The 27,359-nt window shown below is 42.7% G+C and overlaps 1 protein-coding gene across 8 annotated transcripts in view; it reads right to left on the bottom strand.

The window, feature by feature from the left end:
• Positions 1 to 27,359, bottom strand: part of PRKCE (protein kinase C epsilon) — a 501,798-nt gene that overhangs the window by 290,514 nt on the left and 183,925 nt on the right. For 3 of the 8 annotated variants that reach the window (XM_039531433.1, XM_039531437.1, XM_039531434.1), the window contains exon 3: positions 15,090 to 15,170. The exons of 3 other annotated variants lie outside the window; for them this stretch is intronic. In XM_039531433.1, the coding sequence (XP_039387367.1) occupies positions 15,090 to 15,170 (81 nt within the window). Of the gene's footprint in view, positions 1 to 15,089; positions 15,171 to 16,849; positions 16,877 to 22,980; positions 23,385 to 27,359 lie in introns of those variants that run through there. 2 more of the 8 variants (XM_039531440.1, XM_039531438.1) reach the window with 2 other exon arrangements.

The following is a 27,359-nucleotide window of genomic DNA, read 5'->3' as shown; positions in this document are numbered from 1 at the left end:
AATACAAGTTAATTTAATTACATTAATTTAGCTCCCAAATTCTTTAATATCTTCAAGTAGGTCACAAGTGTGGCCTACACTGGAGAGTTGAGTACATCTCTGTAGGTAACAGATGCTAATGTGAATAAAAACACTCAGCACCACTGACTGACTCACTGATGCTACAGGGGAAAGCCAATGAGCCAGACCCTCTGCTAGGCACAGTGGTGACAAGGGAGCCAATTGAGGCGCTCTGATTCTCAAGCCACTTTATGGCAGCCTCAGCACGTAGCTGCAGGGGGTGACATAAGAGCCAGCTATACCTGTCTCGGACTCCCCGACACTGTGGGAATCCCAGCTAAGGAGATACAGAGTCTGCCCTCTGTACACCATTGAGGTAGTGAAAGGGGAGCAGAGCAGGACAGAATCTGGCACAATAACTTTACATCTAAAGTGACAGAAATATATACAAGGCTGAGAAGAGATATTGATCAAATAATACACTGTGTGTTCCCAAAGGAATATTAATGCATATTTTAAAAGGGCATCAGTTTAAAGCACTAGCAAAAGTGCATCATCTTGATCAGAGTGGTCACAAACAGTATGCAGGAAATCCCCAGCCCCAGGAAACTCAATCCAAACACTAATGCCCGATTACCAGGTAGCACCTCTGCCTCAAGAACTGATTCAAATTAGAGAGATTACAGAAAAAAGCAAACTTCCCTGCTGTTTACCATAGCTCCCTGCAAAGTTAGTTTTCTGGTGTGGTGTAACACCACACCATTTTCCTCCAAGACTGGAAACTTGATTAGATGTTAAGAATTTGTAAGACTGTGTGACATTGCCATCTGGTGACTCCTGCCATGACAATATGCATTAGTTTATCCTGGATTTTCTCTAATTCTGTCCACCATATTTTAAGGTATCTGAGGACCAGGAACCCAGAACTCCTGAGTGCTAACCCTTGCTCAGACATGGAGTCCCACCTTTGATCTATCTAGAAACTTGTCTAGGTTTTCATCTTATCACCATAGTAGATAAGCCCCTCACAATCATTCATGGATTTTTCCTCAAGAACCCTGTGCAGTGGAGAAGCATTATCATCTCCACTTTACAGATGGAGAATTGATATACAGTGTAGATTCAGTGACTTATGTAAAGTCTCAGAAAAGTCTGCAGCTGAATTGGGAATTCAACCCAATTCTCCTGAATTCCAGTCCTTTGCCCAATCCATTAGACCATACTTCCCTTCTGGACTCATCTGTAAAAAAGGGCAATTTTAATTTATACTTACCTAAGTCACAAGAGTGTTGCAAAGATTATTGATTAAATGTTTCTAAAGTGCTCTGAAGAGGAGAAATGCTATATAAGTGCAAATATTACGTAGTAGGTCATGTTACATTTTCCTTGTAGAAGGGTAGAGGACATCAGCCATGCCAGCACAAGCACTGTATGCATAAAATAAGGATACTGATTTTGCTAATTAAATAGGATTAAAGAAGAAAGAAACTCTAATGCTTTAAACTTATAGTAACCAGTATCCTACAGCTTGTTTGTACCCACTGTTTTCAAGGCTTAGTAAATATATTTCAGCAAACAATGAGAACACCCTCAAACATTTGCATATATATACTCTGTTCCATCTTCTACCTAGTAGAGACAATTTGCTTTTCAAACTGTGTGATAACTGTCAGTGGGTTTTTGTTTTTCATTTTGGCTCTTTTCAGTTTTCAGTCAGTGCATTTTTGTGGGTTTGCCACAAGTGAAACAAGAATTACCTGCAGTCCGTAAACAAGAGACAGGAAACTGAAGCAAGCAACCCACCCTTAGAAACCATTCTTGCTACTTTCAGACCTAAACATCCACATGTAACAGTCATAAATTTAACACACACATCAAAGGAACTGGTCCTGCTCCCACTGACATGTAGAGTTTTTCCACTGACTGCACAGGAGCAAGAGAAAGCCTTACTTTTTTTCTCCCCTCATTCTAATAAAGATTAGATGTGCTTGTACAAAGTATAAGACAAAGATCTGAGTTATGCACCAAAACTAGGGCAGACCACAACAGTGACAGATAGTACTTGCAGAACAATTCTTTTTTAAAAATATGCTACCTTCTGTACTGTAACATTCTCCAAAGTCTAACTTTTGTAATATGTCTGTTAGTCTATAAGGTGCCACAGCACTCTTTGCTGCTTTTGTAATATGTTATCCCTGGGAATTCCAAGGCACAAGCATAAGGCAGAATTATATCTATAAACTGAATAATGTATCAGCAAAGAGCCACATACTAAAACAGCAGGAATTTAGAGCCAACAATATCCCACTTTAAACCGATTAAACTGGAATGGAAATATTTATTTTTCTGAGATGGTACATAAAATATCTGATGCTTTTCAAGCACTAATTGATCAAATTTCAGCTGAAGGAGATATACACTAGCCAGCTCTGATCAAGCTAGCACACTAAAAATAGGAGTGCAGCCCTCACAGTGCAAGCATCAGAAAGGGCTAGCTGCCCTGAATACATGCCATGGGACTGTACTCAAGAAGGCTAGCCCCTCCTGGGGCAGATGATACACTTCTATCTGTAATTCTATATGCATACATTTCTGGGCATTGGTCTCTGCTATTGAGTATGCCTCTTAAATGAATGATTTGATCCATTTATCTTACAAAAATTTGGAAACCCTCTTTTTGGTGGGGGGGGAGGTCAGGAGAGGCACTGAGCGGGGAGTTGGGGGAGTCAGTGGCCAGAGGAGGACAGAGACAGACAGTATATCTGGGCATTGGGAGCGCAAGCATGAAAGAAGAAAATGCTACATTTAAGGAAGGCGTAACTGCCACCCAGCGCAGAAAAGGGTCATCCATTGGATATGCGCAACTTTGGGGGGCATCTAGCACTGCTGACATCACTATGATTTGCACATTGTGCACTGTTGCCAACTGTCATGATTTTAATCACAGGTCACACGGTATTTGGTGTTTTTCTGAAAGCCCCAATTCCGGGATTCAAGTGATAAAGTGATCATCTCAATTTTCGATTTTAAAAAGAAGGAGTTAATTTCTAGCCTTTGTGGTAGCAGAGAAAAACATAAAATCATGTCCTGATCATTCCCTAAAGGCTCAGGATACAGAAGGCAAATAAGAGTAACACTTTTTAAAATGATTTTTAAGACAACCTCTTGATTTTTGAATGCTTATAGTGGCACTACTGATTGCATTCTGGGGAGCCCAAGTGCCAGGATTCTGGTTGTCCCCTGCACAAGCTACACAGAGACAAGAGAGAGCTAGCTGGGCCTTTTTTCTCCTCGTACACCTGCATAAGAAGCAACTGGAATATATCCTTAGAATTGTAGCTCTTCTCCCACATGACCCTTCAGCTTTTGAGTCCACAAGCGATTTCCACTCGTGGCCATTCAGTCTGAACCCAAGCCTCACGATAAATATCCGTTTTGCAGAATTTCTTGATTTCAACCTGCTCTAAAAATCTGACCACACTAGAGCCATAGTGATTTTTCAATAGCCATGTCTGACTATTTTCTTTGTAATTTAAATATTTTTTAAAATGAATCCCATGTAAATCCTTTGGCTCTTTACCTACAATCTACTCAATCTTCTCTATGGATTCCTTTAACATTATCCAATCCAAAATAGCCAGAAATTATCTGTTCTTGATTTGAAACTCCTTGCCTCATTGGGGTGCATCTTTGTGGCAGTAATTTTAAGTAGTAGTAGTGGTAATATTAAGTAATTAGAAAAATTATTCATAGCTTTGCTTATTAAGCCATGGTTTATCCTCCCAATAGTGGCCTCTTTATCTAATCTTTAAATTCTGGTAATTCAGCAGTTTCTCCGGCATTCTGAAATAGTAACTCCCCACAAAGCCAAATTAAGTATACTGCATTGGTCTTCCCAAACCAAATCTTAGATTAAAATATGCTCTGTAGTGAAAGTTATACTGTCATCGACGCACCTGTTACTGACTTTTAATTGTAATGTGCCCTAAGCCCCTGGGTAAGGGGAGAGGCCTCTTTCTAAATAATATCCTTAACCTAGGCAACATCTCCAGTGGGATTTTTTTCCTGGGTAAGGACTTTAAATTTTGGCTCATTACTATTAATACTACTGGAAATCAAAAAGTGTAGCGTTCAAACAGGAAATACTTACCTGGACAAAAATCCTACCAACTTCACTGGGATTTTTTTTTCCTTGAGTCAAAACTGCAGGGTCAGGTCTTAAATTTGTTGAGTGCAACTATGAGATTTTGTGGAAGGGGCTGATCAAAAAGTAAATGTGAAGCTTTCTACTGACTCCAGTGCACTTTGGACTAGGGCCTGAATGTATCAGTTTCTGAATTAGAAACGTTGAGTTTGGGAAGTTCCTCCTCTGGTCAATGAAATTACACCAATGTAAAACCAATATATGTGATACAGGAATAGCACAGAGGTGTTTGCTAATGGTATAATTGTAACCCTCCTGTCAAAAATTAGCAAGGTTCAGGTGCTAACCTTTTGTCACATTTTAGGAGTATTTCCTCACTAATCACATATCTGACTTGGGATCCCATGTGCTGAGCCCCAAGAAAACAGAAAGGTCTGAATAACCAAACAGATGCTTCCCACATCAGCAAGTGATGAATAGAAACATAAAGTTTGTAATTAAATCAGAGGGTAACAAAGGGAAACTCAGTGTGATCACTGTGGCAGGTGTGGAGCTGCTAGGTAATAATATAGGATTATTATGCTATGCTAAGAATATACTGGTCTATAATAATTTTATGAATACAGTATGTGACCTGGTCAGTGAGGTAGAGTTATTGTATAGTTATACTGAGTTATTACTTTTCTAGCATAAATGTATTGGTCTAGCTTAATAGGGAAAACAAGCAAGCAACAGAAAGGTCTAGATAAGCCACTTCCCAGCAAAGATTTGGCGGGCAATTACGGGACAACTGACTACTTCCAGGCTCCAGCCTGAGATCGCACAGCAGGAACACAGTAAAATATTTCCCAGAACCCCAGAGTCTCCACAAAGCTGGATCTTACAAAGTTTGCACTCTGGAACAAAGAAAAGTCACATCAGAATGAAGGCTGTCTTGCAGGGGGCCCTTTGGATAGACAGTTGTTATATCACTCCACTGGCTGCTCACTGAGTCCTAGCCATAAACAAGCCAAGCTCATGCCCCTACCAAGATACAAACAGCATCTGGGCTCCAGCAATAGTAAATGGGGGACAATACAAAAGCTGGGCTGTGGTGCCAGTGACCAGGGTTTCCCACTCTCCCACATCTAATTCCTCCAATTTCCACCAGCCCTTGGCACAGCAGATGTCTGTGCTTCACTGTGGCATGTGACTGCACTTGTTGTGGAAGCACCAGATAGGCAGGCTTTCCCGCTGTAGACTGGGAGGTGCTTTGCGTGAGCTGCTTCTGTTCTCTTGCCCTCAGTGCTATCCCATGACACCATATATGTGATAAAGTCTCAGCTTCTTGATAGTGGTGAGGGAGGCAAAGCATCTGCTTTCTGACTGGATAAGGGGTATGTCAGTCAGTGACTACTGGCACAGCTACACCCCATCCTAGCAAGGAAATATATTTTCAATCTGAGCGCTGAAGCAAAGGGGTATTAAGCAGTCCGACAGCCCAAATTCAAACAGTACCATTTACTGCCCTTCATTCCATAAACTTCTTTTACCAATTAACTATTATCTTCATCTAATATAAGACTGCACATGTAGCTTTTCTTTTTTAATTAAAGAGTTCCGCTGGGCTAGTGTTTATTGTGATTGAAGACTCTGGGCCAGAGGCTGTCACGCAGTAGCACAGAGTTGTATATTACCCATCCCTGACTCAGAGGCCAGATTTTCAAATGTATTTAGTGTCTAAAGATGCAGACAGGCACAGTGGAAAATCCCAGTAGGCACCTAAGCGAGTTGGTACTGAAATCAATAGATAACAAAATCAATGAAATCAAATCAAAAACATCTGTCCCTATGTGCCTGTGGAGAAGGGGATTCACCTCACAAGAGGGCATGCAGCATCCGTTCAACAACCTTCCCTCAGGATCTCTCTGGGGAGAAGTTAAGGAGAGCTCTGCAGGCAAGAGCTCATGACAGAAGGCACTGTGCAAAAAACTCCCACTGATTTTAGACCAGATTTTGACACTTAATATTGTCTTTTGTTTTGCAAATTAACTCAAGATAAAAATATGCAGTTAGAATTATGCAGATAATGATTTGGGAAAAACACATTCCCCTCAAACTCATGGAACAGATATCAAAATCCATTTTTCATTCATCGTGTTTACAAAGGATTTGTGGGTATGTTTATTACCGTTTCAGTATATCTTGTTGTATCAATTGCAGTAAAACAGCAACACAGGAGCACTAATAAATTTAGATCAGTGTCCTTAACATTGTTACACTTAAGATCACCTTTTCAATCAGGATTTACATTATCGGACATCTAATTGACCACTCTAACTTCAACTGAAATCCTACTCCTCAAGTTTGTTGGGCAGGAAGAATGGGAAAAGAAGATACACAGTTTAATCGAAGTTGAACTTCCTAAAATAAAATACTAATCCAAAGATCTATATCTCCCAGGAGTGCAGGAGAAGAGAAAGCATAAAGAAGGAAAAAATAATAAAAAAAAAAATAGGGGGAAAAAAGGAACAAATAAATTCCAGATGTTCGGAGGCAATTTCTTTTCTCAGTTCTTTTTTGGTGTAGGCATATCTAGAAGAAGGGAGTTTCTTTCCATGTCGTCTTCCAAATCTCCTACTGATGTTACATCTGAATGTTCAGTAAAACTGTTTTGGCTTCATCAGTGGCCCAGAAGATAGACTGCATATAATATATTATACAGAGTTTTTCAGAACAACAATGCTACACTAATTTCAATTTTACCAAGATGTGCTCTAAGACAATTCAAGTCCCTCCGTGGAATACATAATTGTATTACTAATTTATATAACCCTTTAATAGCAAAGTGTTTGTACTGATGAGTTTACCAATAGGTGGTGCTGCTGGAATAAATCCTGACTGGAGTATTATGCAAATAGAACTCTGAGAAAGGACTGCTGGGACTTATACAGTACATAGCATTTGTAACGCTAAAAAACACTGATTATGAAATATTAGTTACGTTTTCTATTTTAGGGGTCTGGGACAGTTTCAGGTAAAGAATCAAAAAGTGGATCAGAAGCCCCAAAACAACCCAACTGTCTGCAGTAGGGAAGTCTTGGCTATAAAATAGCTACTTAACATGTGCTTCATTGACTTTATATATCCAGGGCCCATGACTTTATATACCCAGGGCCCAATAGTATTTAAATAAAGCAATGCTAACATTTGTCGTTCTCCATCTGAAGGAGTCTACATGATTGCAACACTATGTAACACTATATTAATCACCAAGGTTATGCTGCCTAGAACAATATGTAGAATCAGGGGCGGCTCTAGACATTTCGCCGCCCCAAGCAGGGCAGCATGCCGTGGGGGGGCGCTCTGCCGGTCGCCAGTCCCGCGGCTCCGGTGGACCAGCAGAGCGCCCCCCGTGGGGCATACCGCCCCAAGCACGCGCTTGGCATGCTGGGGTCTGGAGCCGCCCCTATGTTGAATAATTCAGTATATGGCAGTAGTTACATCTGATTTTCATTAACTCATTTGAAAGTGACCTCAGGCTTCTCAAAGCCTTTATCACCCAAGCTACTAGCACTGAAGAGGCAATGCTCTTAAGGTTTTTCTTCTGAAGGAATAGTGCAGTACAAAGAAGGCACTGTTTGTGCAGCCTTTTTTGGACATTTTACTGTTGTGTTTGTTTCTAGTTTACAAGAACAGAAGCATGCTCTGAGTGCCTGATCCAAACCTACTGATGTCATGCCAATGGAATTGGAAAGAGTCCCATTGACTTCCATGGGTTCTGGATCAGGCCCTGAATACAGATTAAATAAAAGGAAGGATTGAGAAAACCTGAAAATACAGGGCTAAATGCTGATGAACCCAATGGGGTTGGATAAAGTCAAAATCTGCAAACAACATGTTCCAGGCTAACTGGCTATGTGAAGAGCTGAACACCAGTCCAATATGCCAAATCCTTGACAAGTTAGGTGGGAAATACACCTTTGGCTAACATAATTAATACGAGTCCACATATATATAACTGAATCATCCCCAGGGAGCAGGGAGAGAAAAATCAAACAAAAACATTATATCTTACCTGTGAAGTTTGTTTTCATATGATTAAGTAAAACATTGGCTCCAGTTCTGATAAAGGAAATGTTTAATCTACCCAGAAGCAGTTGAACTTTTGGTGGCACAGGAGTACTTTACATACGTACACACACATCCATCAAGAAACTATTCAAAGTAGGAAAACCCCCAGACAAAACAAGAAACAGAGACAAGTTCACATATCTGATAAAACAGTATGCTCCATCTGTTTTTACAAGGCTTGCTATAATAACCCCATCTCTCTGATAACGTGCAATAAAACTATTGTGCTGTGGCTTTCTACTACAGACAAGCTAGGCAGAACAGGCATATCTTAGAATGCTCTCCCACATCCTCGAGAACATTAATATAATAGCTGAGATGGATGATCTACCAGTAAGAAGAGCTGGTTTGTTTGAAAACCTATACTCTTTGATAAGCTTGCTGGTTTCTACTCTCTCATCTACAGGAGTGCTTTATGTTTCAGTGGGCCCCACTGCAGTTCTGCATTCTTTTATACTTCTGTGTTCCCCTTCTGTCACAGGATGTGCTTAGATTAACAGAAGCAAAATACAGATTTTGAATGATGGGTGCTGGAGTCTTTTCGGAGTATGCCTGGTTTGTGCACTCTGCTGATGATGTTCAGGGATGACTTTTAAGCAACAGCTGAAGACATGGTTGTTAGGAGAAACTTTCCATTATTAGTAACAAAGAATCCTGTGGCACCTTATAGACTAACAGACGTTCTGCAGCATGAGCTTTCGTGGGTGAATACCCACTTCTTCAGATGCAAGACGTGGGTATTCACCCACGAAAGCTCATGCTGCAGAACGTCTGTTAGTCTATAACAGATCCAGACTAACACGGCTACCCCTCTGATACTTGTTTCCATTATTAATTTTTTGCCACTGTAATTATGAGCCAAATTTTGAACTCGGTTACAATGCTATAACTCAAGAGTAAACCCTTTCATTACAGTCAGTTAAGAATATGGCCCTATCTTTGTACACAGATGTCCTGTATTCTATAAAATGCACTGGAATGGGATAATGAAGAGTGCTTTCTCACTGTCTTGTGTTTAACACATACACCTAGTATGAACAACTTATGCACATATAGTTTATTCAAACTCTGCTTTTTCAAAACCAGAAAAGTTCTATTATGATTTTAAAAAGGAAACAAATTCTAATTTTTAACAGGCTTAAGTGATGTTACATTTTATTTCTTACTCCCTTTTGATCAAAAATGGGCAACCGGTCTAAGAATGAATAATGAGCCAAATCTTCCAATCATTAACTCTGTCTCCATTCAGTACTCTCTCTCTCTAGCAAAACATCCGTAGTTTCAGTGATAGTTTTTCTTGAACAAGGACAGCAAGAATTGGTTCATGTTGGCTCAGTAACTATATTTTGTTTATACAATATAGTGCCCCACATGAAAATTTCCTACAACCTTGATACTAATTATTTTAGTTTCACAACGTACTATGGTTGGAGAAGTATCCACATTTTACAGAGAAGAAAACAGAGACAAAGAAATAAAATGACTTACACAAAGTCAGACAATAAAGTATATAACAGAACCTGACTATCCTGCCTTCCTCTGCACTAAATCAATCATCAATAATTCAGTATGTGGATGTTGAAAGCTACAGCAGCATCTTGCTTACTCTTTAGTGCTAAACTTGCACCTCTCTGAAATGTATTAAATATAATATCTGGTTATATATGTACATCAAGAAAATTATTGATATGTGAAACCAGAGTATTTTAATGAAAACCTTAACTATAGTGGGTAGTTCCAGGAGCCTGCTATAATTATGAAGTGCATTAATATGAATTACACAAATCTTTAGAACTCTTCTCAAATACATTTTATTCTATTTTTCTCTCAGAAATAGGTTGAAGCACTTGAAGGTAATTAACAAAATGTACGCAGCCAACATGCTGCTTGAACATCAAAGCAAACCTGGCACCACAATGCAGGCTGCTGCAATTTAAAAGTAAACTCGCTGAAACCTTATTGCAGTAAAATTATTGAAATTGTAATTATTGCATTTGCAGTTAAGAGACCAGACCTTTTATTTTTCCATTGTATTAGCCTTTCCTTTAAGTGGTTCTCAAACTGAGGGTTGAAACACCCTGAATATCTGTGACACTAATGTTTGAGTCCTTTAACTAACTAGAATTTGTAACTGTATTGTGATGACTGTAAAATATTTGGACTGTAATATAACTTTGTAATATTACTGTAAAATTCATGACTCATGACTTAGTTACACTCTCAAGTAGTTTAGATGTCAAATCCTATCAACCATAACATTCTGACCTTTGGGTTTATTTTCTGGATTGTAAAGTGATGATTCAACAGAAGGTAATTTCCCCAGTACTACATAAATGCCCCTTCAAGGGATTACTGGGCATACTGCATTGCTAGAGGTGCAGTCTTTCAAAATAAGAGAAAACAGAGGTCCTGACTATTTGCACTAGTTAAAGATCTCACAGAAGTTTTCATGAAGTCAGGGGTGGGTCCTTATTCCAGTGTCCTGGACAAATTTTAAGACTCATGATTATATCTTTGCATAGCTATATTCCCCTTAAATTTCAACTAGAAAAATTGTTTTTCCACTTCTTAGCCTCTTGTTGTTCAATGTTGATAGCCACTTTAAACAGTTACATTGTTTCACCCCTGATATGGCTGCATTTCAGTTGTGGATGAACTGATCTTGTCACAGCTTGTGTATCTGCTAAGGAAGTTTGTAAAAGGCTCTGAGATCCTTTTGGATAAAAGGAGCTATAAAAATACAAGATATTTCAAAATACTGATTTTTTAAAACCTACCATTACATCAGCGTTTGTTTCAAAAACAAAATTAATGCCACCACTTTTGGAGGAGTAGCCGAAAACCTTAATATGGGAGCTTCTCTGCTGGCATGAATCTCAGCATAGTGCAGACATCAACCAGTGATGCTTATGTACAAGCAAAGAAATAAACAAAATGCCAGGTTAAAAACTCTTGAAAAAAACAACAACAATCTGGTAGAGAAAAGAAAAGTGCCCAGATACATTTAGAAATTAACCAGGTAGCTGCAGTTCCCTCAAATTGAACTGAGAATTACAAAGTAAATAACAAGAAAAGTACATTTCAATTTAAGATACACTTGTATAATTTTTTTTATGTGGTGCAGTTTAACAGTCAGCTCCTCAGCTGATATAATTGGCATCACTCACTCAATCAGATTTACATCAGCTAAAGATATATCCCAGAGTCTCTGATACTGGTTTATCGCTTATTATTGGGACGTTCACATAATTTTCTATTGGAACTGTTTGTGTTCCAACTTTGTATACAAACAGGTTATTCCTTAAGAATATTCCCCAACCTCTAGAAAAGGCTTTAATAGGAATGGGAGTGAAATCAAGGGAATACAAAGTTTGAAACCCTGCGTATTATGCAGTAGCTGAAAGTCTACCATACAATTAAGACAATACAGAATGCATGGCAACTACTGTCAATGATTCGTATTTTACATTTATCACAGCATTACACACGATGCAAACTCACTTTGGTAGAATAATCTGAATGAAATCTGAAGGCAACAGTGAATATGAATTAAAATGCATTATCTATAGGAAAGACACAGGACTAGGTAAAGTGTACATCAGTTACTATTTCTGATGGTTTAATTACTAAAGGCTTTCATAAAACCCAGGGGAATTGTGTAAGGTCCTGACCATTTTTGTTTAGATCTTGCTGCTGCTAAAATTTTCTATAAACAATTCTGGACTACTACTAACAAACACGTACTCTAAACAGTGGTTTAGATGTTTTCCTGAATGGCAGAGCAATTGTTTTAGACACTAAAAATCAGATTTTAATGTGCATGAAATGGCTCAAACAAAGAGACAAAACAAACTGAATTTTAAAGCGGAAAAATAATTAGTAATGGAAATGAATTTAATCCAAAACTATACACTATACCTCATCACATTAGAAACAATTCAGCTGACATCTAATAAAGCTATGTCAGAATATTTCTCTTGTCTCAACCAAACTAAATGCACAGGGAAGGGGGGGCAGTTATGGTAGCAGCCTTTCAAAACTAAATTAACCTTGGGGTGAGTGAGTTCGTTTGGCTGTTTGTGTGTTTCTTTCTCTTTCAGGTTATTTCAGTTACTGGGTCAGTTGCGATTGTGTGTTTGGGGACTGTTTGAGCCTTTGTTCCCTCGGTCATCCTTGATCATCTTTGATCAGCCTCAATCAGCCTTGTGATCACACTCCCCCTGTGTGATTAATGAGGGGGTAGGGCTGACCTAGGAGAGAAGGCTTTAAAAGCCAGAGGCTGAGTGACCAAGGGAGTTTGTGGGAGGGAGATGTAATATAAACGCTGTGGTTCAGAAAGGCCGTATCACCAGTGCCAACGCTGCTCCTGTCTCCTCCATCTCCGCCTGTATCCAGACAAACAACCTAACCCTGGATGCCTCTACCCCGATCCTGGTGTGGATTTGCAGAGACTGTGGCCTGCATTTCCCACTCACCAAAAGCCAGGCTGGGGGGACCATCCAGTGTGAAAGGTGCCTGCTGGTGGAATCTCTCAGGAAGCAGGTGGGAGAGCTACAGGAGGAGGTGACTAGGCTGAGGAGCATCCATGCCCACATGGAATTCCTTGAGAGTATTCACATGGAGACATCCAAGGCTGAGGACACTATCCAGCTAGAGTGGACTGCTGGATAGGGGGAGGAGGATAAGGGGAAGTCTAAGGGGAAAAACAACTGAAGACTGTTAGCAGTTTTTCAAACAGACATTATTAAGGGCACAGGAGCAAACTATCCCACTGCGTAGGAAAGATAGGAAGTATGACAAGAGACCACCCTGGCCTAACCAGGAGATCTTCAATGATCTAAAAGTCAAAAAAGAGTCCTACAAAAAGTGGAAACTAGGTCAAATTATAAAGGATGAATATAAACAAATAACACAAGTATGTAGGGACAAAATTAGAAAGGCCACGGCACAAAGCGAGATCAAACTAGCTAGAGACAAAGGGTAACAAGAACACATTCTACAAATACATTAGAAGCAAGAGGAAGACAAAGGACAGGGTAGGCCTGTTACTCAATAAGGGGGAAAAATAATAACAGAAAACGTGGAAATGGCAGAGGTGCTTAATAACTGCTTTGTTTCAGTTTTCACAAAGAAGGTTGGTGGTGATTGGATGTCTAACATAGTGAATGCCCGTGAAAATGAGGTAGGCTCAGAGGCTAAAATAGGAAAAGAACAAGTTAAAAAATTACTAAGACAAATTAGATGTCTTCAAGTCACTAGGGCCTGATGAAATGCATCCTAGAATACTCAAGGAGCTGACTGAGGAGATACCTGAGACATGAGCGATTATCTCGAAAAGTCATGGAAAATGAGAGAAATTCCAGAAGCCTTGTGGATAGGGGAGAAGTGGTAGACATGGTATATCTTGACTTTAGTAAGGCTTTTGATCAGGGCTTTGGAGCAGAGGCTGGAGCTGGTGCATGGAGCAGCTCTAGAGCAGTGGACCTGCAGGTTTTTGCCTGGAGCTGGAGCGGAGCCAGAGCACGGCTCCAAAGCCCTGCTTTTGATACTGTCTCACGTGACCTTCTCATAAACAAACTAAGGAAATGCAACCTAGATGGAGGTGCTATAAGGTGGGTGCAAAGCTGGTTAGAAAACCATTCTCAAAGAGTAGTTATGAGTGATTCACAGACATGCTGGAAGGACATAACGAGTGGGGTTCCGCTGGGATCAGTTCTGGGTCCGGTTCTGTTCAATATCTTCATGAATGATTTAGATAATGGCATAGAGCATACACTTATAAAGGTTGTGGACAATATTAAGCTGGGAGGAGTTGCAAGTGCTTTGGAGGATAGGATTATCCTCCAAAATTCAAAATGATCTGGACAAACTGGAGAAATGGTTTGAAGTAAGTAGGATGAAATTCAATAAGGACAAATGCAAAATACTCCATTTAGGAAGGAACAATCAGTTGCACACATACAAAATGGGAAATGACTGCCTAGGAAGGAGCATTGAGGAAAGGGATCTGGGGGTTATAGTGGACCACAAGCTAAATATGAGTCAACAGTGCTGATTAGGCCTCAGGAGTATTGTGTCCAGTTGTGGGCACCACTTTTCAGGAAAGATGTGGACAAATTGGAGAGAGTCCAGAGAAGAGCAACAAAAATAATTAAAGGTCTAGAAAACATGACCTATGAGGGAAGATTGAAAACATTGGGTTTGTTTAGTCTTAAAAAGAAAAGACTGAGAGGAGACATGATAACAAGTACGTAAAAGGTTGTTACAAGGAGGAGGCAGAAAAATTGTTTTTCTTAACTCTGAGGATAAGGCAAGAAGCAATGGGTTTAAACTGCAGCAAGGGAAGTTTAGGTTGGACATTAGGAAAAACTTCCTAACTGTCAATCTGGTTAAGCACTGGAATAAATTGGATGTTTTTTTAAGAGCAGGTTAGACAAACAACTGTCAGGGATGGTCTAGATAATACTAACTCGTGCCATGAGTGCAGGGACTGGACTAGATGACCTCTCGAGGTCCCTTCCAGTCCTATGATTCTATAGGTTTCTCTGGTAACAGTGCAATGGTAACAATATCATCTCAATACCACTTACTGCTGATCCCTCTGCAAAGGCTTTTCCAAAAGCATACTACAAAACACTACCTTCTTAATATGAAAAGGCAACTTGAATAGCCTCCAGATTATGGGACAAGGCTGTTACAAGTCATTTTTACTTCACGGGTTACCAAACCCACAGATTTATCCATCAATCTACCTAAAAGATCCACATATCTAACTAGTATAGACAAGCCACAAGTGGATCACCTCGAAGTGTCAATAAGATTATTGAACTACCTGAATTTAATCTGGGTAGCTTGCAAACAGGGACCAGTCGACTAGCAGAGCAAGTAGTCCTATACCTGCAGCTCTTTCCACCTATGGAAAAGCAGAAAAAAGAGTCTATTTCTTTAAGCCTCTTATTTATTTCATTATATGAAATACATCTGTGAACATTTGAGTTAAATAGATGTTTTTATTCTCCAATAAAACAGAGAATTGGGTCTCCTGGAAAAGCACATCTATTTCCAAAACAATATCTAATCATCTGCAGTATTTACATGCGATTACAATGTGCAAGGCCCTTCCAGCAACGACCATATTCACTGAAGATAAGCATGTTTAACTTGGAATGTTTGGCACCATGAATAAAGGATATTTGAAGCCCCAGACATGCACATGCCTAATGAATAGGAATTACGAGTAATCATCAAGAGAACCTACCCCCAGGAGCCTACTTTATAAATATCCTCAATCAATAGGTACAAAATGTTCAACCAGACTAATTTTTGCACAACATCGAACAGTCTCACTGTATTTAGTCCCTCATCTAAATACATGTTCAATTTCTGATCCAACATCATTGTCAGTGGGCAAGGAGTCTGATTTATGTGCTCAGGCCCCACTAAATAAGAAATACACAACTACATTAATAGAAGTGTATCATAAGACAAGGCATGGACTCAGTACAAATGAAAATAGCCCATAAAATATCCACAGCCTTCTGTGTTCTTCAGCTATGAAGGTTATTCTTGGTTATCAGAGACTGGATCAAGAGAATGCTACTTCTAGAGCAGCTATGGAATATTTCATTAAATATTCTAATTATTTGATAGAGACTACTCAGGTAGGGGCTTCTTTCAGACACTGGGGGTTAGGATGGAGCAACAGCAACAGACTCTAGCCCTAGGTTTTATCATTATATATGGTATAATGGAAAACCAGTTATTGAAAATTTCAAGGGATTCCAGGGAACATATTCAGCAATTTCCAGTGTCTTAACATCAAGAAAGAGAACTTAAAGAGATCTCAGCCCAACAGTGATAAGCCTGGCAGGTCCATTCTTGAGGGCAGCCATGGTGAAGGTCATGGATATTAAGTACTGGATTCGGTACAAGTGTCAAAAATTGCTTGAGCAGCAAAGAGTCTTGTGGCACCTTATAGACTAACAGACGTTTTGGAGCATGAGCTTTCGTGGGTGAATACATGCATCCTACGAAGCGGGTATTCACCCATGAAAGCTCATGCTCCAAAACGTCTGTTAGTCTATAAGGTGCCACAAGACTCTTTGCTGCTTTTACAGATCCAGACTAACACGGCTACCCCTCTGAAAAATTGCTTGCACTCTATCAAATATTAACTAACTAAAACAGAATTCAAAGAAATTTAGATATGAAATGAAGTGAATAGTTAAACAGGCAGGGCCATTTTAAAAAAAACTTGAGATCCATTGAGTCATATGGTAAGACATAAGACATTAATGTTCATCGGTGTTACAGAAGTTGCTACACAACATCAAATGTGCAGTACTTTGGTTGGAAAAATCCAAAAATGATGAACCGTAGGACTTGCACACGTGACACCAAACACATACCCCAAAAGGCATGGATAAAGATAGCTGATAGGGAACGAACACACATACAAAAACACACACACACCACTCCCCCCAACTCTGCATTTTGGCTCAGATACCACATGGGCATCTATAGTCAATACCCAAAGAGACTACTCAAGTTCAGCCATGGAAAAAAATGAGAATGGGCACTCTAAATTTTTACCTTAGGTGCAGTAAAGAGTTGCATTCCCTAGGGAGGAAAGATATGTCCATGAGTGGAAAGCTATCATGATGCCAGAGTCCTTGTCTTCATCAAATAGTTGTCAGGTAATAACAGGAAAAACAGAATATATACTCAAGTGATATCACGAAATAGAACTAGGCAAAACCAACATGGTCAGATTTGTACCAATACCTGGCTGGCAATGACATTTGATTATGCTAGTTGAGGTTTTATCTGTGACAGACCGACAGCAGTACATTCCACACCATTGGGCTGCATGTTCAGGACATGTTCATCTGCTTGAGGTAAATCACTCTTGCTGAAGAGGTATAGATGCTCATCAGCTGAATACAAGAAGTACACTAATCTATTGGTAGGGCCCTACCAAATTCATGATCCCATTTTGGTAAAATTTCACGGTCATAGCATTTTTAAAACCTTGAATTTCATGGTTTCAAATATTTAAATCTTAAATTTCACAGTGTTGTAATAATGGGGGTCCCAATCCAAAAGAGGGTCATGGGGGGATGGGTCGCAAGGCTATTGTTAAGGGGTTGCGGTGTTGCCACCCTTATTCCTGCACTGCCTTCAGAGCTAGGTGGCCAGAGAGTGGCGGCTGCTGGCCAGGAACCCTACTCTGAAGGCAGTGCTGCTGCCAGCAGCAGCACAGAAGAAGTAAGGGTGGCAATACAAGATCATGCCACCCTTGCTTCTGCACTGCTGCTGGGTGCCTGCCCAGTAGCCACCACGCTCTGGCCACCAGCTCTAAAGGCAATGCAGAAGTAAGGGTAGCTATATTGTGGTCCCCCTACAATAGTCAGTTTTCACTGGGGAGACCAAATTTCATAGGGTAGACCATATTTCATGGTCCATGACGTGTTTTTCACAGCCATGAATTTCGTAGGGCCCTACCTATTGGGATATAGTATTGTCAAAAATTGTGTCTTCCATGCAGACTCAGAGCCATATCCTCCCCTCCTATATGTGATTAACACATGTATTGAAACCTCAGTTGCCCAAAAAGTTACATGCATATTCATATTGCTGATAGACAGAACGTGGGTGTGAACTAACATTCTTGTGTCTTTGTATGTCTGTTCCATTTTCTGGGAGAGGCATATCTTTTTCAGTCCATTAATTTTGAAAGGAAAAAAGCCTTGTTGTACTTGATATAGAATTATCCCTCCCTATGATCAGTATTTTAATTTTGCTGTCAGAAGATAACCATCACAATCTGCATCCAATAATAAAAGGAGGTAATGGTAAAATAATAAATTCATGCAGTTATGGTAGTGGTACATAAAAATATATAGATGAACCCAGGAGTATATTTTATAGGCTTTATTAAATGCTAAAAAGAGTATATGAAAAATTGAAAATTGTAAAAGGAAACACCTTGGATGAGAGTATCAAAGACTATTGACTTGTCCTCAGATACACCTGTGTAACTGTGCTGAAATCAGTTTGAGTTAGGTGTGCATATCTCAGGGCAGAATATGGCCCATTATGGGCATCTCTTATTCACTCTCGTGAGCAGTTGTTCTCACAAGCGGTCCAGAAAAGTCAATGGGACTATTCACAATATAAGAAGAGGTTCACAAACTGGGCATACGTTTTCATTTCTTTCAGAAGTTAAAGACCGGGATAAAGTACAAACTCAAATGTTCTGGTTAACAAGTAGTAAATTTCATGGGGGTTCACAATCCATCATGTGTATTGTGTCAGACCTAAACTAAAAGAAATATATTGTATTGGTTTAAAGGGTATAATATATTAGCTGTTCTTGCAGACTTTGTTTTTCTCTTCACAAGAAACTTGATTTTGCCAAATTATACATCACAGGTTTTTTGCTTTGTCTAAAGGCTGAGGCTCAGAAGGCTGAATTCATTTCTTTATGATACTTTTTCAATTCACGACCTGAAAGATCGAGACGTGTGAGGCTGACATTTTAGCACATCTGTGTGTTAGTTATTTACTTGAACATGATTTTATTCCTCTGAATCCAGTATACAATTCAATGGTTCTGTCTTAACTCTTGCTAATATGTTTATCAAATCAATAATATGTCAGCAGTTACTGTATCATACCAAAATTCTTCCAATTATTATTAAAAAACAGAAGCCTATTCAGTGAACAGAGTATAGGGTCTATAAATGTCAAAGGAAATGAAAATAATATAAATAAAGTGCATACTTCATCAGAGATGGACTCCAACCAAAGCCACAGTTCTGAGCACAGCTTTGAAGATGTCTGAAATCTGTAAAAATCTGGATTGGGCCTGGCTTCGAAGGGTCTCTATCATTGTAGTGGTATGACCCAAAAGCCTGGATCCAAAAATCCTCAAAACTAAGGTGAATTTGAAATTCAGATGAAGATCTAAATTTTGTGTATTGAACATTTTATATTGAGCTTTTATAATGCTCTTATTCTTTTGATTTGACATGAAACCATATATGTAAAATTAGATTGTCTATCTTTATGGAGAACAAGGGGTGACCAGAAAGCCATGGGTGACCCACTGGTTAGGGTGCACAAAGCTTTCCTAATGGAAATTGTTCAAGTGGAAAGCCAAATGTCAGGCCAGGTTTGCTGAAAAGCTCACAGACCTTTTGTCAAGCCTGTATTAAACTGGAAACAATGAAGAGAAAGTCTGAAGCAAACCCCCGACAAGTTCCGAAAGTGCCTGAGACTATTTACAGTTTCAGGTGCAAAGCAGGAAAATGTGATGCTTTCATTTTGAGGGTTTGTTTGAATCTAAAACTCCAAGTGAAATTCAGATGGAGAATGGAACCAGAGTCAGAGGGAATTAGAACAAAAACAATTAAAAAAAGAATTGTACAAACCTCTGTAAGTGGAAACAATGAAGTTTCACACAGCTCTACAGTGTCCCTTTATTCTGTTCTATGGGAAAACCAAACAGGCAGATTTTTTGAATGTCTTATTTCTCTCACAAGATTGTCTTATTTGTCCTTCCCATTATGCATCTTGGGCCTGATTTTCAGATGTGCTGAACAGTTGTCATTGATTGCAACTGGAACCGTAGATGCTCAGTAATTCTGTAGAGCAGGCCCTTAGGCCTGATCTACACTACAAACTTAGGTCTACATAAGCCCCGTTAAGTCAATCTAATAATGTGTCTACTCTACCGAGTCCCTTCCATGACCTAAGTGGCCTGTAAAGTAGACTTCTGTACTCCACCTCCGCAAGAGGCATAGCACTTGATTCAACATCCATGGGTCAACATGGGGATAGTGTAGACACTGCACGGTGTAATTCGAATGAATTGGCCTCCAGGAGGTGTCCCACAGTCTTACGCTGTGACCGCTCTGGAGAGCACTTTCAACTCCACTGCACATCAACCAGGTACACAGGAAACAGCCGCTCCCCTATTATAGCCCTGGGAACGTTTGGATTTTCATTTGTTGTTTGATCAGCATGGAGAGCTCGCGAGCACAGATACTCAAGGCCACAAATGCACACCAGAATGGAGAACAAAGGAGGTGGTAGATCTTATTGCTGAGGGGGGAGAGGAGTCTGTGCAGGCAGAGCTCTGATCCAGCAGAAGAAATGCTGACATCTGTACCAAGATCGCGTGCGGCATGGGGGAGAAGGCTACAATAGGGACACACAGCAGTGCCTCATGAAAAAATAAAGGAGCTTCGGCAAGTGTACCAGAAGACAAGGGAGGCAAACGGTCGTTCTGGTTCTGCCCCACAGACATGCCGCTTTTATGATGAGCTGCATATAATTCTCAGACCCCACCACTATCCCAAAACGCTCCATAGATAACTCCCAGGAGCCCTGGGCAATCTCGAACAACAAAGAGGAGGACACTGATGAGGAAGAGGAGGAGGAGGATGTGAGGCAGACAAGCAGAGGATCCATTCTTCCCAACAACCAAGAACTGTTTTTAACCCTGGAGCCCATCCCTTCACAGGACCAGTTGGCAGTGGAGTGTGATGCTGGGGAAGACACCTCTGGTGAGTACACATTTCCAATCAAACTGTAGGGGTTACATGCTATTATTTTTAATGTTTAATCCAGGGGTCGGCAACCTATGGCAAGAGTGCCAAACATGGCACGCGAGCCGATTCTGAGCGGCACGCAGCTGCCTGCCGCGGTCCCAGCCCCCAGCCCCACTCAGCCCCCCCGCCCACCACTCTCCCCTGCGGGGGCAGGAGGCAGAAGCTTGGTTCTGCTGCAGCCAAGCTTCCCCCCTCTCCCGCTTCTTCCTCCAGCGTGGTGCTTTCCTGCCCTGCCCCCTCTCCGTCCCTGAGCCAATCAGCTGATGGCCCTTGCGAGAGAGAGGAGGGAAGAACGGCAGCGTGCAGGCAGCTCCGTGCAGGATGCAGAGAGAGGTAGGGACGGGGCCTGAGGAAAGGGGGTGGAACAGGCATATCCCTTCCAGCCCCCTGCTATGAGCCGCTCAGGGCAGGGGGCTGGGAGCACCCCCACGAGCCGAAAACCCCAGCCCTCTGCCCTGACCCCCCCACACACACTCAGCCTTCTGCCCTGCACCCCCCATGCCCCCAGCCCTCTGCCTTGACCCCCCCACACACTCAGCCTTCTGCGCTGCAGCCTCCATACCCCCAGCCCTCTGCCCTGACCCCACACACACACTCAGCCTTCTGCGCTGCAGCCTCCCATACACCCCAGCCCTCTGCCCTGGGCCCCACGCACACACTCAGCCTTCTGCCCTGCACCCCCATGCCCTCAGCCCTCTGCCTTGACCCCACACACTCTCAGCGTTCTGCCCTGCATCCCCCACACCCTCAGCCCTCTGCCCTGACCCTTGAACCCCCACACACCCAGCCTTCTGCCCTGCACCCCCCAGCCCTCTGCCCTGAACTCCCCACCCCAACACACCCCAGCCTTCTGCCCTGCACCCCCAACACTCCCAGCCGTCTGCCCTGCACCTCCATACACACCCAGCCTTCTGCCCTGCACTCCCTCCACCCCAGCCCTCTGCCCTGACCCTCCCACACACTCAGCATTCTGCCCTTCACCTCCCATACCCCCTAGCCCTCTGCCCTGACCCCACACACACACACTCAGCATTCTGCCCTTCACCTCCCATACCCCCTAGCCCTCTGCCCTGACCCTTGAACCCCCCCACACACACCCAGCCTTCTGCCCCTGCACCCCCCAGCCCTCTGCCCTGCACCCCCCCACACCCCAGCCCTCTGCCCTGACCCCTGAACCCCTCCCCCAGGTCTGGGGTCCTGGCCGCAGGCTCTGCTCAGCACGCTGCTGGCCTAGGTGAACAGAACCCCAGGCTGGCAGTGAGCTCAGCAGGCTGGCAGCATAAGATCAGCATTTTAATTTAATTTTAAATGATGCTTCTTAAACATTTTGAAAACCTTGTTTACTTTACATACAATAGTTTAGTTATATAATATAGACTTATAGAAAGAGACCTTCTAAAAACGTTAAAATGTATTACCGGCATGCGAAACCTTAAATTAGAGTGAATAAATGAAGACTCGGCACACCACTTCTGAAAGGTTGCCGACCCCTGGTTTAATCTGAATGAAAAAGTAGGTAAAGTGGTTATTGGTGGCCACTCCAGCTACGCAGAGGCTGCTCTCCGAAAAAGACTGTTTGCATGGGGATGGCCCGGGAATCCTTCATGGAGATCTCTAGGAAGCTTTCATGGAGGTACTTTGCAATCCTTTGCAGAAGGTTTCTGGGAAGGGCTGCCTTATTTCATCCACCACAGTAGGACATTTTCCTGTACCACTCCAGTATTAACTCTACTGGCATCATTGCAGCATAAGTACCGGGTCTGCACCCAGACGCTTGCAGCATCTGCTCACTTGCTGCCTCCATTACCCTCAGGAGAGTGACATTGCATAGGGTCACCTAGAGGAAATGGGGGAAGTTTTCAATGACATACTTTAAGCTGCAAACAATTCAGCAAGTAATCTGCCCCGTTTGGTGAAATATGAGTCACACAACCACGCTTTCCCAAACATGCTGTGGCTGTGGTTGGGAGAGATCACCATGTATTGCAAGCAGTATTGGAAAAAAAAAAGGGGGTGGCAGTTTCCTGTTTGTCTCCCTTCCCCGTCGACTTGGTGCCGCTTTTGTAAAAAACAAACTATTTGGGGATGTGACAGGGTTCGACTCACCACTCAGGTGTCTCCTGCTGGCTGTCCTGGGGATTAGCTCTGTATGCCAGTGCCACCTCATCTGGTGATGTTTCATCACCTTCACTTCTGCACCAGGGATCCACATCACTCCCAAGACGTTGGCGTCCTCTTCATAACACAGCCCTCCGGCTGTGCCACACTCCATGTTCCCCCCTTTCCAGGGGACAGTATTGCAGTCCCTCAGTCCAGTCACTTCCTCAGTGGCAAGTGAGGGCAGAGGAGGGCCTGGGCCCGCACACTACTCCAGATCCCAGCCCAGGGACCCTGTTGATGGCTGCCACTGCTGTGCCCCCTCCAACTCCTCTGTAGATCTCCGTGGGCCACTTCCCAGCAGCCCCAGCATCCTCTTTGCCCTTGCCTCAGGGCCTTAGCCTCCATATCCCTGCAGCCTGCCAGGAGCTGCCTTTAGCTCCCTGGGTCTCTGCCTGCAGCACTGCTATGTCCAGGGTGCTTGCTGCCCTCCACCTGCACAACAGCCAGTCTTCCTCCCTCCTAAAGCTCTATGGAGTGACTGACGCTGTCTGTACTGCAGCTCTTCTTATGTGGGCCTGCCTGGCCCTGATTGGCTGCTCCTATAAGCCCTTCTGTGATTGGCTGCCTCCTGTGCAGCCTCCCTAGTGCTCTCTTAACCCCTGAGAGCCCAGTGGGGGGGCAGGTTCCCTTACACCAGAAACAATGCATGCACTGTCAATACTACCCTTGTGCTTTCCATTCCTTGCAGTTGAAACCTTGTCTGTCGGTTCATCCTCCACACGAGGACAGAGACTTTCCCAGATTAAAAGGTGGAAAAAGAAGACTCGGGAGGACATGTTCAATGAGTTAATGCACACCTCCAAGAGTGACAAGACAGAGCTCAGAGCATGGAGGATTACACTGTCCAAGGACATGGACAAGGAGGACAGGAGAGCATGCAGGGAACAAAAGCATGCCACACAGGAAGAGATGCTGCGGATTATGAAGGAGCAATCAGACACATTGAGGCATCCGGTTGAGGTTCAAGAAAGGCAGCTGGATGCTTGAGTCTCTCTGTATCCTATGCAGAACCTGCTGCCATCATCACCCAGTTCTACATCCTCCTCCCACAACCATCCTATGAGGCGGGAGTGGGGGTGGGGCGAAGTTCGGTATCCCTTGCACTCAGCACCAGGGGAGGGTACAAGGACTGGAAGGTGCCCAATCCCACACCTCTGATTGTTACTGCAGTGCATCTGTAAGCAAACTTTCCTTGTTCTCCCCCTACAGTGTTATCAGTCCTTTTGCCCCAAGTTATCTTATTTTTCTTTGCTATCTCTGTGTGTTTGGGTGCATAATAAAACTGAATGGATTAAGGAGAAAAGACTCTTTATTCATTCAACACACGGCAGTTGGTGGGGGTGGAGTTTACAGGGGAGAAAATGCAATGGAGGGGCAATTTGGTAAGGAACAACACATAAGTGTCACATTACTCTGGCTCATTGCTGAAACTGGGTTTCAAAGCTTCATGGAGACATAGTACCCCTTGATGTGCTCTTCTTATTGCACTGGTGTCTGGCTGCTCAATACTGGCTGTCAACTTTTCTCCCTTTGTTTTACAGATATTATGGCGCACACAGCAGGCAGCAATAACAATGGGGATCACTGAGGTCTAACCTCGTGAGCAAACAATGATAGCGACCTTTTAAACATCCAAAGGCACATTCCACCACTATTCTGCACTTGCTCAGTGTATGGTTGAACCTGTTCTTACTGCTGTGCATGCTGCCTGTGTACAGCTTCATGAGTCATGGGCACAAGGGGTAGGCTAGGTCTCCCAGGATCACAACTGGCATTTCAATATCACCAATGGTTATTTTGCAGTCTGGAAAGAAAGTCCCTGCTTGCAGCTTTCTGAACAGACCTGTGCTCCTAAAGATGCATGCATCATGCACCTTTTCAGACCATCCCACGTTGATGTTGGTGAAACGGCCCCTGTGATCCACCAGCGCTTGCAACACCATTGAGAAAGTACCCCTTTCGGTTTAGATACTATTTGGCAAGGTGGTCTGGTGCCAAGACAGGGATGTGCATTCTGTCTATCACCCCACTGCAGTTAGGGAACCCCAGGATGGCAAAACCATCCACTATGTCTTGCACATTGCCCAGAATCACTACTCTTCTTAGCAGAAGTCTGTTGATGGCCCTGCAAACTTGGAGCACAACAGATCCCACAATAGATTTACCCACTTCAAATTGATGCCTCACTGACTGGTAGCAGTCTGGCGTTGCAAGCTTCCACAGAGCTATTGCCACTCACTTCTCCACTGTCAGAGCAGCTCTCATTTTAGTATTGCTGCACTTCAGGGCTGGGGAAAGCTTTTCATACAGTTCCTGGAACGTGGCCTTATGCATTCAAAAGTTCTGCAGCCACTGCTTGTCATCCCATAGCTGCATAACAATGTGGTCCCACCAGTCAGTGCTTGTTTCCTGAGCTCGGAAACGGCGCTCAACCCTGTCAAGGTGATGCGTGACTGTCGCCAGCAACTGTGAGTTGCTCCACTTTAGGTCTTCCAGCAGGGCTGCTTGCATAGCATCACATTGTTCCACATATCAGCTCCTGTATCGGCTGCATAAATATTGCAGGATAAGGCGTGAGGTGTTTCTAATGTTCACAACAATGGTGTACAGCTGAGCGGGGTCCATGCTTATCATACTGTGGTGTCCGCGAGGGTAACCCAGGCTTGCACAAAAGGCTTGGTTTGTTTGCCATTGATTTCAGGGAGGGTGGGAGGTAAGTGCATCATGGGAGGCTAACACCATGTTCCCATAATCACCTGTGCCAATGTTTTGGTCCCATAAGGTATTGCAAACCCAACCCAAAATTCCACTCAGCTAGGTGCACTGTGGGATAGCTACCCACAGTGCAGTGCTCCATGCATAGATGCAAGCCCTGCTAGTGAGGACGCACTCCGCCAACTCAATGAACGTAGTGTGGACATGCAAGATCAACTTGCTTAAATTGGAGGCTCGATGTCGACTTACATAAAGTTGACTTAACTTTGTGGTGTAGACATGGCCTTAATATACAATTCTGTTCCTAATGAGGTTTGTGGTAATGTCAACAGGAGAAGCACTAGGACCTTAATGTCATTTGAATTTCATAAACCAAATATTTACTGCCCTCAGCATAGCTTATGAACCTGACTCTATTCTCATTCTGTTCTTCAGAGAGTGCAAGCAGATGCAGGGCCTAAAACAATTCTCAAATGTGGACTGAAAAGCTCACAAGGGCAGCTGGAAACAAAAAATAACAATTAGCATTGTTAACAAGTTTAAGAGAGTTGTGAAAGTGTATATTCATGTTAATTTTATGAATCAATTTAAAAATAAGCATAGAACAAGTATTGAAACATTCTCAGAGACTGTTAAGGGAATGCTGATTGATTACCAGCCCAAGAACCTGAAATGAACAGCAAGATGCAGATGCGTAATGGCAGCATGCACACGAATAAAAAGCTAGGAATAAGCTTGCAGACAACACAGGTTGTGAGCCATTTATCCATTGTTCAGTAATTGAAAATATACCATACTGAAGCTGTGTCCTGGCAATAATACCAGTTAAAAAGATGAGCCATTTATCAGAGAGTCGATTAAATGAATTCTACTGTAGCTCAAAAAGATGATTAGAAGTATAGCAAGAATACAAGGATTATAAACCCATAACTACAGTCAAAATATTAATAATGTTATTTTCTGATAATATACTGTGGCACAGTATGCACTTTGGATTAAATTCTGCTTAATGTATCCAGTATTGAACATTATTTAACGGTACAGTAGCCTGGGGCGTGGCCTCTCCCCAAGACTAGCAGGGAGGAACCCCTGCCCATCCCCTGGTGGGCAGAGCCAGGACACCCACACCGGCCTCACTGGAAGCAGAGGGGCAGGACAGGAAATATAAAAGGTGGGCCCTGCAGAAAACGTGGGCTGGAGCCACCAGACGGGACAGACACCTCCCACCCACTGCTGGAGCTGGAACCCAAAGAGGACCCTGCAGTGCTGAGAACTTGCCAGAGCTAGCAGAGCTGCCAGCTGACCAGGGTGCCAAGGAGCTTCTGGGACCGCCACTGGGCATGCTGGGAAGATGGAGGATACCGAGGTACAGAGCAAAGGGGTCATAGGAAGTAGCCCAGGGACACTAGACTATAGTCTGGTTGTGTGGCCAGAAGACTGGTCGGCATCTTTCGGCCAGATCCCCACTGACCAAGTGGCAGAACCATCCGCCACTGTTAGGGCCCTGGGCTGGGACCTTGTGGAGTAGGGTGGGCCTGGGTCCCTCTACAGCCTTGCAGCAGGCAGCAACCCCACCTTAGGCCAAGAGGACCTGCGTTTGTCTTTCATCT

Source organism: Mauremys reevesii, linkage group 3, assembly GCF_016161935.1.
Source record: "Mauremys reevesii isolate NIE-2019 linkage group 3, ASM1616193v1, whole genome shotgun sequence".
In the NCBI taxonomy this organism is placed as follows: Eukaryota; Metazoa; Chordata; order Testudines; family Geoemydidae; genus Mauremys; species Mauremys reevesii.
Note: the sequence above shows the minus strand (reverse complement) of the source record. Positions and strands in the feature narration are given on the sequence as shown.